The 12,249-nt window shown below is 41.5% G+C and overlaps 1 protein-coding gene across 1 annotated transcript in view; it reads left to right on the top strand.

Moving 5' to 3' along the window:
* hdac8 (histone deacetylase 8) overlaps positions 1-6,461 on the top strand; it is a 30,558-nt gene extending 24,097 nt beyond the window's left edge. Inside the window, exon 11 of the mRNA XM_061031746.1 lies at positions 4,693-6,461. Within this exon, the coding sequence (XP_060887729.1) occupies positions 4,693-4,715 (23 nt within the window). The 3' untranslated portion in view covers positions 4,716-6,461. The remainder of the gene's footprint in view (positions 1-4,692) is intronic.
* Positions 6,462-12,249: the final 5,788 nt, after the last annotated feature.

Here is a 12,249-nt window from a genome sequence, read left to right on the forward strand (position 1 = left end):
AGCTGAGTTTGAATGAGAATCCCAAACGGAGGGAGAAGCATGTGTTCACAAATTGTTCACCCAATAGAGCGAACGTGGAATCCATTAGCAGCTAAATCGTCATTAAACGGAACATCTCGACTTGATTGTAGCAACGACAAAAAAAAACTCTGCTGGACGCTGCAGCGCTTCAATCTAAACAAGCGTTAACTCCAGGTCACATCCTAATCGCTGGAGCAGGAGTTTAGAGTTTATATATACGGAAATTCATCCGGGCTGTTGGCTCACATTAAATCATGACAACAGGAGGGGTCGAAAGTATCATACGGCTTTTATTAGGGGCGACAGAGGGAGCTGGAGGAACGGACGAGAGGATGGAGGGAATGAAAAAAAAAGGAGGAGTAATGAAATACAGACGAGGAAAAGATGGAGAGAAAGTGGGAACACTCTGTGTGTTTGGCTGCTGCATCTGCTGCACATCTGCATTTCTTGTTATCGTCCCCGCAACTGCTGCAACTGCATTTTCAGTTTAACACTTCCACAGTTCCAGCCTTTTTCATTTATTCCTCGAATGCATTGGATTTCTTGTCTTTTTTTCTCCATAAAACACTTTTGAAAAATAGTGTTTTTGTTCCTTTTTTTTATTCTCTGGTTTTGTCTCCACTGCTGGACAAACATGATCCAGTTTTGCTCCACTGACCGTTTCTTCATATGTTTCTAAATTTCATTTTTCTTCCTCTATTTCCTGCCTCCACTTGTTTCTTTCACTGACGTTTTTGATCTTTATTTCAACCTGTCACATCTATTTTATGTCCTCCGTCTTTCTTTCGTTTTTCTTCTCCCCAATCCTTCATTCTGTCACATCAGAAACGACTTTTTTGACGGACGACTTCACTCACCAAACGCTTCACCACAAAACAAGCACACCAAAAAAGTGCATTTTTTAAATACAGGAGTAAATGTGCGTGTCGGTTTGTCTCCGTCTGTGATTAAATAAAGATGCAGTACATGCAAGCCAAAGTCACTTTTGCACACACATGAACACACCTCTAGGCAAACTTATCCACATGACATCATCGGGGTGGATAAGTGTTTCTCTGGTTTGGCCGTGCTTCTTATAAACACTGGTTTCCCTGAGAAACTCGCCAGTGTGAGTCTGTATGTGTGTGTGTGTGTGTGCGCCCACATCTGCTCCGTGTGCTGGCACGAATACACCGTCAAGATTTGAATCTTAAAGCGGTAATCTCCAGAAATCGTTTCTTTTTTTCGTCTTTGTTCAGCATGTGATATTTCTCAAACCAAAATGTTAAACAAGCACAAGAAGGTGAATCCGTCGTTTACACATCGACGCAATATGTATGTGGTGAGTGAATGTGTGACAGAATACCATCATGTACGAGCATGCGTACATCTATGCTATCTATGCCATCTTATGCTAAGCTAGGCTAATCAGGTGCTCAGATGGTATGGAATGAAGCCAATGCGGAAGTGCAAAATCCTGAATTCCGTCGATTGTCCGCTTGAGACAGGCCTTTGGGAGATTTCCCCTTCATGACATCACAAAGGGCAGTAACCCCTCCCCCCAGGTGGGTGACACTCCCACAGCTAGGTGTTTGTTCTGCCCTCTGAGTCTGCCTTCTCACTGTAAACAATAGGACATGGAGCGAGAAAGCACGAGTACACCCAAGCCCTTCCAAAGAGGGGGTGTGGTCAGACACAGCTCATTTACATATTTAAAGGTACAGACACAGAAACAGCCTGTTCTGAGCAGGGCTGAAATAGAGGGGTTTATAGACATGATCAAATACAGGATCAGAGTGGATTTAGAACAAGACACTTCACACACATGTTTTGAGGAGCTCTGAGACTTATTTAAACTTGTTTAAGAGGAGGAGAATATGTCACCTTTAAAAACAAATAATATGTAGAAATATTTATTTCTTGCATCACAATGCTATCGCGGCTTAAAAGAGCAACACAGAAAGTACTACCCCCTATAGCAGGGTCTTTTTTTTTTACCCCAGATCTACATTTAGACCCTGGTAGATTTGGTGAAAACACACACAAAGTTCCTCCGATGGAAACTGGGCTATCGAGCCCTCCCAACCAAGTCAGTTTATGTAGCAGAAACACGTCAGCTTCTATTTTTAGTCCCAATAAAAACGGGTCTTAAAATTCTCCTCTTACTGGTTTCAGAAATAAACTTATGATACACTTTAAAAAAAACATTTACACAACAAATAACAATACGGCAGAATGAGTTTTTTTAGTGTTTCTAAGTTACTCAGTCTTTCCTTTAGTCCAAACACACTGAGGCTTGTGTTAATTAAAAATTAGATTTTATTTTTATTAGGTGATTGTCAGAGACGGCAGCAGCTGTCTGACTGTGTATTCACAACTCCCCGTGTTTACGAGGGTCTGGTAGCATGATTTCCCCGGGGGGCTGTGTCTCTCTGTGTGTGTGTGTGTGTTCAGCTTCATCAGTGTGACGCGAGCGTGTGACTGTATCTTATCTGTGTGTGTCAGCATGGAGATATTTTAGCGCCTTTACGTCCCGCTACTCGCGCTCGTTAATTCTCCCCGCCGCCGCTGCTACTGACAAGCCGCTTGTCATGTCAGGAAAACACACACACACAGGTACACACACCCTAGAGATTAAAAAATATGTTCCGAGAGAGAAAATACACGTCCAAACTTAAATATGAGAAATACAACCACGTTGTCGGTGTAGTTCAGCCACCCACAGATGCTGCGATAGATTAACGGGAGCGGGTAGTAAATATCCGAGGCCTCCGCGGTTGCTCGTCACTTTAGCTGAATTTACCGTGGACATCTGGAAAGAGAAGAGAAGCAGAGAGATGGAGGAGAGATGAGAGGGCGGGGGGGGGGGGGGGTGGTAAATCTGCAACTACTTCCTTATTCATACTTTTCAATTTCTCTATGAGCCTATAAAATAAATAAAAAGCCCCGCACTACTTTCAAAAACCAAAGTGAAGTCTTCAGACAGGCTTTTTCCAGCACATTACCATATTCAAGAACTCTCAGAGACGGGAATAAAACGAATAAACGGTGAATGTCGACTTTTGTCTGAAACCACCAACATGCTGCCGACTTCTTACTTAAACAGTATATACAGCATCCTACTTACCTGACCAGTAATATGCCGTTAGCAACATAATAAACTGCAGATCAGGTGACGTATTTCCAGCCCGAGTTGCGTTGGATGAGATAGCATCAAGTAGGGCTTTCACATTTGCAGAAAACTCCCTCTGTACGTCCATGTTTCTTACATCTGGATGACTTCATTGTGGCTAAACTCCACCAAGTCCAGTTATCAAGTTTTTTTTTTGTTTTTTTTTAAATTCTGGGTGGGAATCTGTGCCGTCTGGCAGCATGTAGACTTTCTAAGTGACTCAGGAGGTTGAGGTTGTTTTTTTTTTAAATTTTTGTTGATCTCCACAACAGTTAAAAAACAAACCGTAGCCAACCTGTTAACCTCCTGCGGAGCCACAAGTGTCTTCACCTCCTCTGAGACACGTCAAACACGTCATGTAAACACAAAAAACAGTTTAGTGTTTCCACAGTGCTTTGTGATGAAGCTGTTGTTGTTGTTGTTGTTGTTGTTGTTGTTGTTGTTGTCAGCGTGTGCTGAAACATGACAGGAGCAGAGTGACGGCTCCACAATAGTCGACAAACAGGACATCCTCCCTCACTGCACCAGGGCTGTGTGCTGTTTGTCAGAGCCATTACTCATCCAACCATTGTGTGTGTGTGTGTGTGTGTGTGTGTGTGTGTGTGTGTGTGTGTGTGTGTGTGTGTGTGTGTGTGTGTGTGTGTGTGTGTGTGTGTGTGTGTGTGTGTGTGTGTGTGTGTGTGTGTGTGTGTGTGTGTGTGTGTGTGTGTGTGTGTGTGTGTGTGTGTGTGTGTGTGTGTGTACGTCTGTAAGTGTGCGACATGTTGATTTTTCCCTCAATAAGGCAATTTAACATAACAAAGGACAAACAAAGCAGCATTGTTCACAGTTTAACATGTAAAGAAAACTGACGACTAGACTTTAAAATGCAGCTATTGTGTGTGTGTGTGTGTGAGTGTGTGTGTGTGTGTGTGTGTGTGTGTGAGTGTGTGTGTGTGTGTGTGTGTGTGTGTGTGTGTAAACCAATCTGTGTGTCCTCATGCAAATGAGGTCACAGTGCTTAATGTTGTCATTTCCATATCGATTTCCTCTTTTGCATCCTTGTATATCTCCGACCAGATGTTATTTTGCATTTCACTGACACAAAAGTGTGTGTGTTTGTGTGTGTGTGTGTGTGTTAGTGTATATGTGTGTGTTAAAATGTGTGTGCATGTCTCCTCCTCCTCGCTGTGGTTTGTCCTGGTGTCTGATATGTGTTTTTAGCCTCTTTTTTTGTACCCACTTGAAGCGATGATTTTGACCTTTTTCCCTTCCTCCTCCTCCCTGTTTTGTGTGTGTGCGTGTGCGTGTGTGTGTGTGTGTGTGTGTGTGTGTGTGTGTGTGTGTGTGTGTGTGTGTGTGTGTGTGTGTGTGTGTGTGTGTGTGTGTGTGTGTGTGTGTGTGTGTGTGTGTGTGTGTGTGTGTCCTTACATGTGTGTTTCCACTCCCCTGTACTCTCACCCCCTCCCCCTCCTCCTCCTCCTCCTCCTCTTCCTCACCCCTCTCATTTCTCTCTCTCTCTCTCTTTCTCTTGTTTACAGGGAATTTAAAGAATGTGATTTAAGACTCAGCAGCCTCAGCCTCCTCCTCACACACACACACACACACACACACATAGAGTTTCCAAACCAGGTCGAGGCTCTGCGGCTTTAATGAAGACAATATGGAGCGGACCCCTTCGGCCCCGAGGCACCGAGCGAACGAGGGAGGGAACGAGAGAGCAAGGGAAGGTTTTGGAAAACATTAGCCGAGTGTTTCCAGGGGAAAACAGTTTAATAAGGGGGGGGCGGGGGAAGGGGGGGGGGTGATGTGGTCGCTGTACAGTTCACTGTTTTTAATCCTTTTGTTTTTAAAGAGATCCTTTTTTTTTTGTTTAAGAGAAATGTTCGTCTGCTCTTCCAATGAGAGAGTTTGTTGTGAGTTCAATGTGGCTTCGTAAAGTTTCTGAAAAGATGCATTTGTGTCCGGTCGATTCGTCTGAGACATTTTTATAAACGTTAAAACAGATTTTTTCAGGTGTCTGGTTTCACGTTCAAACCCCGGTGCCGCTGTGATTTTATCTCCCTCGGGGGGTCGGATAAGCTCCGAAACAGACAAGTTTTTCCTCCCAAACACCTCCTTTTCATTTAAACTTTGTGTCCAGACGTTCCAGAAGTACGATGAAAATGAATGCACAGAAACATTTGGAAGTTTACAAACAAATATACAGATGTTTTGATCTCCGGGCAACATCTGCAAATGAAACATCTGGATGGAGTTTTTGGATTTACAAACGGAAAACATGCAGGGAAAGTTTTTTCTGCCCCCCCCCCCCCCCCCCCATTGACAAGGCATTAACATGAACTCTTAAGGAGGTTTACATAAAAAGTCCCCAAGTGGTCTGGCACAACTCAAGACCAACAACAACAAAAATCAATTCATTTAATGACATTAAACAAACATGGACGCCGTTCAAGGACTGAAAGATCCAGGTTTTCTCTCAAGGACTAAATCCCTGAAAAAAGTTCGATGTCATTTTCTTACAAACATCTTCAGCTAGTTTTGTGCATCTGGGAAAAATGTCTACAAACACAACAACTTAGTTCCATTCTTTATTTCAGGACGTTTAAATGCCCCCAAAAAACCTTAAATCGTCACGAAGCATACTTGATTATTTGCACATCTTGAAGTTTTGAAAATGGAAACGATCCCCCCTCCAGATGTAGTTATTGTCACATTAAAACATCAATTCAGGGACCAAACATCTTCAGATCCTCCTCATAAAACTGAGGCACATGTTGGGTGATCTGGACACGATGGAAACACAAAGGAGTGCTAAATGTTAGCAGCATCACACACACGTCCGACAAATCCACTTTTTTTTTAAATTGCGACTTAAATATCTGAAAGATTGCATTAATCACTCCAAGTGTTTGAGGCCCCGTGTTCCCCCTGTTTCTGAGCGCCAGCGTTTTTTTTTTTTTTGCAGTTGTTTTCGATGAGTAGAGAGCGTTAGCAGCAGCTAGCGGCCGCCTGGAGATAAAGCACAGCGCCCCACCCCCACCCACCCCCCAATTCCCAACATATGCATGTGAAAAATGTCTGAACTCTTGAAATGAACCGCCAACAAACATGGCATGTTGTGCAGGAATATTCAAGCATCGTCTGCGAAACATGTTCAACAAGTCAAAGAAAGTACTGTAAACACTTTTATTTCTGTCATCTGTTTTCACAGAATCTTTTTTTTTTTTTTTTTTTTTTTTTTTTTACTGTTTGCGTGTTTTGATGTACATACCAGGGGGCGTTTTCTGAAATAAAAGACAGGAGGGCATGTTGTTGTCATGTGTCTTTGCCGTGTTTGAACGGTGATTTATGCCGTGTGGGGCGCTTAATAGAGGCTTTAATGGAGAGAGCGTTTGAAAGAGGAACCACAAATGTCGGCCAGTTTCCTTTAGAAGTGATGTTCCTCAAATTAATGGCCCTGGAAATTCACACCAAATGTAGGAGTCACCAGTCAGCGCTGGCATGTGCTGAACAGAAGTGAGCTCCTTTGTGTGTGTGTGTGTGTGTGCGAGGATTCCCTGTGATCTTTATGAACACGGCTGCGGTCACCTCGGCGGTTTGAGCCCAACGTAGCCGAAGCAAATGAAACTCATTACGCCGTTTACGAGTTTGGAGAAGGAGAGACGATTGAAATTCTATCTTGTAAACTGGGAGGAGGAGGAGGAGGGCAGGGGGTTTACACGGTACCAGGCAGGGGGCTGTAAACATGAGAGACGTGAGAGAGAGAGAGAGACTGGAGTGTGTTTATGCCCGGGTTTCTTTTTTGTGATCCTCAGAGTCAAATTAGTAAAAACTCAGGGGGCCTCCAGAGGATTCAGGGCACTGCTGGAATCCTTAAGTCGCGTTTTTTCTCAAAAAAGCAAAAAGATTGTGTTTCATTGTGACCCAAACCATCTTATTTTTTTTAGAAAAGCAGGATTTTCTTTGATTGTTTACATTTGCATTCCCATCCAAAAAACACCAACAAGAATTCCCAAAAGCTTGAAAAAGCAAAAGATATCTTCAGCTCACGTCTTTGTGTTTGTTTGTGGACATATATTTGTGGTTTCTAATACCAATGCTTTCCCATGGCATCAGTCTCCAGAAACATTAAAAAAACACATTTTATGTTTTAGTATCCATGGAGTTAACGTGCATGTTGGATGATTAAGCACCATCAAGATTTATGTCCAGTGCTAACATTTGGTGCCTTGTTAAAGTTAAAAAAGTAAGAAAACATAAATCCATGTACATCCACAAACCTCAAAAAGTGGGATGGACCCTGATCGAGTAATGTTTCATTTTCTGGCCTAGTGGTTGAAATTACATGCTACGAGTATTGGATCTCTAAAAATGTTCAGAACTGCAAGCCGCCAATCCAGTGTTCCTGTATTTCCAGTAAGGCCGAATCAACAAGTAGGGACTTTTTTGGGAAGTATAAAAATCGTCCACAGAACACATTTTGGACGCTTGACTCCTGTGGTGACTTCCTTCAATAGTTCATACTCCCTCGGTAAAGTTAAAGTGGTAACAACACCACTTAATTGGCCATAAAATTCACAATCATAGTTCAAAGAGAAGTTCATAATTTGAAGACGATTTAACAAAACGTGTATTTTTCTTGTGGCAAAGCTTTCCTCCCTTCGGGATACATTTTGTGTTATATAACTTTGGTCAACTTCTAACCCCTTTGCATGGAATTTACATTACCTACAGATGCAATAGTGGAAAAATGAAAATCCAAATTATACCAGCCATGTGATGTAACATATACTGTAAGAGAAAATCTGTCTTCCAACATTACAGCCAAGACAGAGGTCAACCTGTCAGCACTGAGCTGTAATTTGTTTTTTGGCTCAACAGTCTTCCTCCAAACACTTGCGGATCAGTTTTTTCCTATTTGGAAACAGAGGGCAGCGCTGGAATCTATGGAATAAAAGTGTTTTACCAATCAGAAGGTGATGAGTTTTTAAAGCTCCACTGACTGTAGCTAGTTTTTTTCTGTGACTCCGTCAGCTTTCTTAAAACTCAAAATGATAATTTTTTTTTGTGAAGTCGAGGTTGATTACGAAGAGTTCTAGAGCCAGAAATGTCTAACTGGTTTTACTTGGATCAACAGGTTCTCATTGACTGGGTGTCTCCCCATTCTGGCTTTAATTGTGCATACCTTTATTCCCCATGAACACAAAAAAAGAAAACTTCCAACGACTTTTATGCAAATCAGCACTGGGGCCTCCTTCACCACCCAGCAAGTGCTTTGAATAGAGTATCATCTGACCTACACTGCTGATTAGTTTAGATAAACTGAAGACTCGTCCTTCCTCTTCCTTTGTTTGCTTTGCTGGGGTTCCCGTTGGGTACTGGGTTTGCCAGTTGCACCAAACATTTGCATAAGTATTGCAAAGCATTTTGACATACAGGGATATATTTGAAAAAACCCTTCAGATTGCGTCGACTTTGGGAGAAAAAATAACTTTTAAGAGACTGAATTTTGGGGAATCCATTGAGGACGTCGAGGGTTTTGTTCGTCTAATATTGGAACAAAAGTCAAGTTTGACCATTTAACCAATAAAAGATTACTTTTTGTCTACTGAAATGGAAATCTCAAACACTTTTGCTTGTAAATCCTGTTGGAATATTGTTAAAATATCGCAAAACACTTAAATAATGTTAGATATTGGAAACGTCCATGTAAATTTTAGAGGTTTTATGGCCTTTTCAACCAACATAAGAACAAACGTTTAGTTCTGTTTGACCAACAAGCAATGATTATTTGTCTCCTGAAGTGGAAATACTAATGTAATTGTTCTTTAACGCTGTTGAAATACAGGGAACTTCTCAAAACACTTTTGATTGTATCTACTTCATGAGAAAAGGGAAGTTTCCAGAGCGAAAATATTTGGAAATCTGCATCCTTTTTTAAGGGTTTCGGGCCAGTTTCTCATTAAACCTTGAAGCAAAAGTCAAACTCTGGTAGTTTGACCAACACAAGGTTGTCCTGGAAAGCTTGTTTGGGATTTTCCAAAACACTTAAAGTTATACCAGCAATGGGAGTAAAAGAGCATCAATCATTTGCTAAATCCATCGAGTTCCTAAGAGTTATCAGCACTTCCTTTGTCCCATTTCAGAACTGGCAATTTAACCAACAAGCAATAATTGTCCGTCAAAATGGAAATCACAATCAAATGGAAAGGGGTTTGTCAAGTAAAGCCTGTTAATACGGGAGGTAGTACAAAACGGTACAGAAAGAAAGAGTTTTCCACTGCTGAAGTATTGGGGAATCCACGCCATTGTCAAAGGTGTCATCGCCCTTTCAACCAACCACAAAACATTATTCCAGATCTGGCAGTTTAGTCAACATGCTATAATTACTCGTCTAAAGAAATGGAAATCACACAAGAGGTTTGTCTAGTTAAGCCTGTTGAAATGAAGGGGGAACTTTCCAAAACACTTTCTACTTTAGGAGAAAGCAAAACGTTTCCAAGGCTTAAACAATCAGAAATCCATGTCCCTTTTTTTTTTTTTTTTTTTTAAAGGTTTCACGTCTTTCTTTTAGTCATCAAAAAGTCCAACTCTGGGCAGTTCGACCAACATGCTACAGCTCTTTGTCTTGCTGAAATGGAAAATTACAAATGGCTTGTCTTGTAAAGTTTGTTGAAGTCTGGAGCATTTTCCAAAACACTTCATATTGTTTAGACTTTGGAAAGAAAAAAAATGGACTTTGAAGAGTTTAAATATTGGGAAATCCATATGGTTCATGAAGCTTATTGCCTTCAAATCCATCCCATATCCAATTACAGATCTGACCAACGTGCATCAGTTATTCATCTTCTAAAATGGGAATCACAAAAAAGGTTTCTGTTGAAAGTCTTCTGCTGGAGAAAGTATCCAGAGAGGTTTTTAATCAGTATTTTAGTCCAACCTTGGAACAAAAGTCCAGTTTTGGCAGTTTGACCAACATGCTATGATTATTTGTCTGCTTAGATGGAAATCACAAACGGTTTGTTTGATTTGCATAAAGTCCCTTCCCCACCCACCTCTCCTCATGGGAACAAAGTAGCGGGGGGGCCTACATCTATATATGTCCTCCTCCTCATCAACATGTGAAGTGTCCGCGGTCAATGGCGGAGGGGATTTACGCAGCACAATAAAGACAGATGCCACCTTTTATCTGCTTAACGGAAGAGAAGGCCGAGCGCGTGGCACTTGACCGCGCCGAAGCATGTTGTTGGCGCGTAATGACGTCCTCCCTCCACCGGACTATTGAGATGAATGGGTGATGGGTGGTGAATGGACTTGTTCTTTTTTGAGCGAGGCGTGGGGGGAGGGATGAATTGGCGGTTCCCAATTGACACTTTTGGGTGGTTTTTCTTACTCCCCCAAAACAGCTTTTGTTTGTCCCTCGTGAATAAAATCCACCAAATCCACCAGGAGAAGAAGCAGCGTTGAGCTAACCCTGGAGAAAATGTTATTACCGTTAGCCTGAAGAAGAATGATCGACTATGGAACGTGATATTTAGCAACAAGTTGATTAAAAGTGGGCTTTTCGGCGGAGAGTTTGACCAATGCCAATAGCTGGACCTTACTGGTAACATGTATTTTTTAAAGTTTTGATTAACTGGCGGTCTTTTGTCAGCTCCTGGACACAATATTCAACAAAATCGGTTTTCAGTCAGTAATTGATATTTAGCAGAAATCAGTAACAAATTTGTTTTTTTGCCTCAAGCAAGTACAAGAAGTTTCTGTTTTATAGAAACATTAAAAAATAACACAGTGTTCTCAATTACAATTATTGTCCTTTTGTTGTGTTTGTAATGATGTTCTGTCCGTTTAAATAACGTTGATTATGTTGATTTTATATATTTGTGATACTGCTATTTATTAGTGTTTTATGTTAGCTTAAATCCTAGCCTAGCAAGAATGTGTGACCAATTACAACCAAGCAATAAAAATGGGAGAATTGTTTCATAAAGACGATTTTAATGATGCCATTACGGGTTGTACGTTTTGATTTGTTAGGGATGTGAGGGAAAGTCATTGATATTTATGGTCTGGGATTATTTGTCTCCACATCAGCTTTTACTGAGATGTCACGTTTTATATTAAAAGTTCGTAAATTAGCCGTTTATTGGATGCACCAAATCCCAAAAGTGTACACAACTTGCTCAAACATTGTTTCCTGTGTTGCAACCACCGACCAGCCTGCCTCAATAAATCACTCCGGACAAATTCAGTGTCATCAGTGTCTCTAATCACACAAGGACATCTCAACAAAAAGAACATGTAGTTATGCAAATCATTCACAGACCACCTCTCTCGCTCTCTCTCTCTCTCTCTCTCTCTCTCTCTCTGAGCGAGTGACACACACAAAGACAGATCTCTCTGAAATGGTCCATTTGATTCCTGATGGTGTTTGCTTCAGAATGAGGAACATCTGCCCTGCAGGACGGCAACATCCAAACTCCGGAGGCCGGATTAGAGCGGGATCTGGAGCAGGGGAGAAACTTGGGATGACATGTCGATTCCAAAAACAAGAACTGGTGAAAAATAATCGACCCAGTGAGGGCGGTCTGTGGCTGTCAGTGTCAGCTTTGAATATGAGTTTTCTTCACAACAGTTCATGTGTTGGACTCCACACTCGGCAGGTGTTTTTTTTTTGCCGAGGACCCAAGTCAATGCGGTGTCCAATATGAAGTTGTTTGAGGATGTCATCAAAGGAAATGTCCAATAAATCCAATATGGAGGGTAATTTCAAAACATTCAGGATTTGAACATTTAAAAAAATTGCCTCACACTTCTACAATTCACTTAGCAGACGCTTTTATCCAAAGCGACGTACATCAGAAAGTAAGAACAACACAAGCAAGGATCTAGAAAAAAGGGAACAATGTCAGTAAGAGCAAACGATCAGCTTTGAGTCTGATTGGACACACAGGTGCTGACAGGAAGTGACCACAAAGCACAACATTGAGGGCAGTTCTTGAGAGCTCTAATCAGTATAGAAACCATCTTATAAGTCGTCGTTATCAAACAAAAACCATCGTCATTACCATCATCATCATCAATAATATGGAGAC

Source organism: Labrus mixtus, chromosome 23 (assembly GCF_963584025.1).
Source record: "Labrus mixtus chromosome 23, fLabMix1.1, whole genome shotgun sequence".
Classification (NCBI taxonomy): Eukaryota; Metazoa; Chordata; class Actinopteri; order Labriformes; family Labridae; genus Labrus; species Labrus mixtus.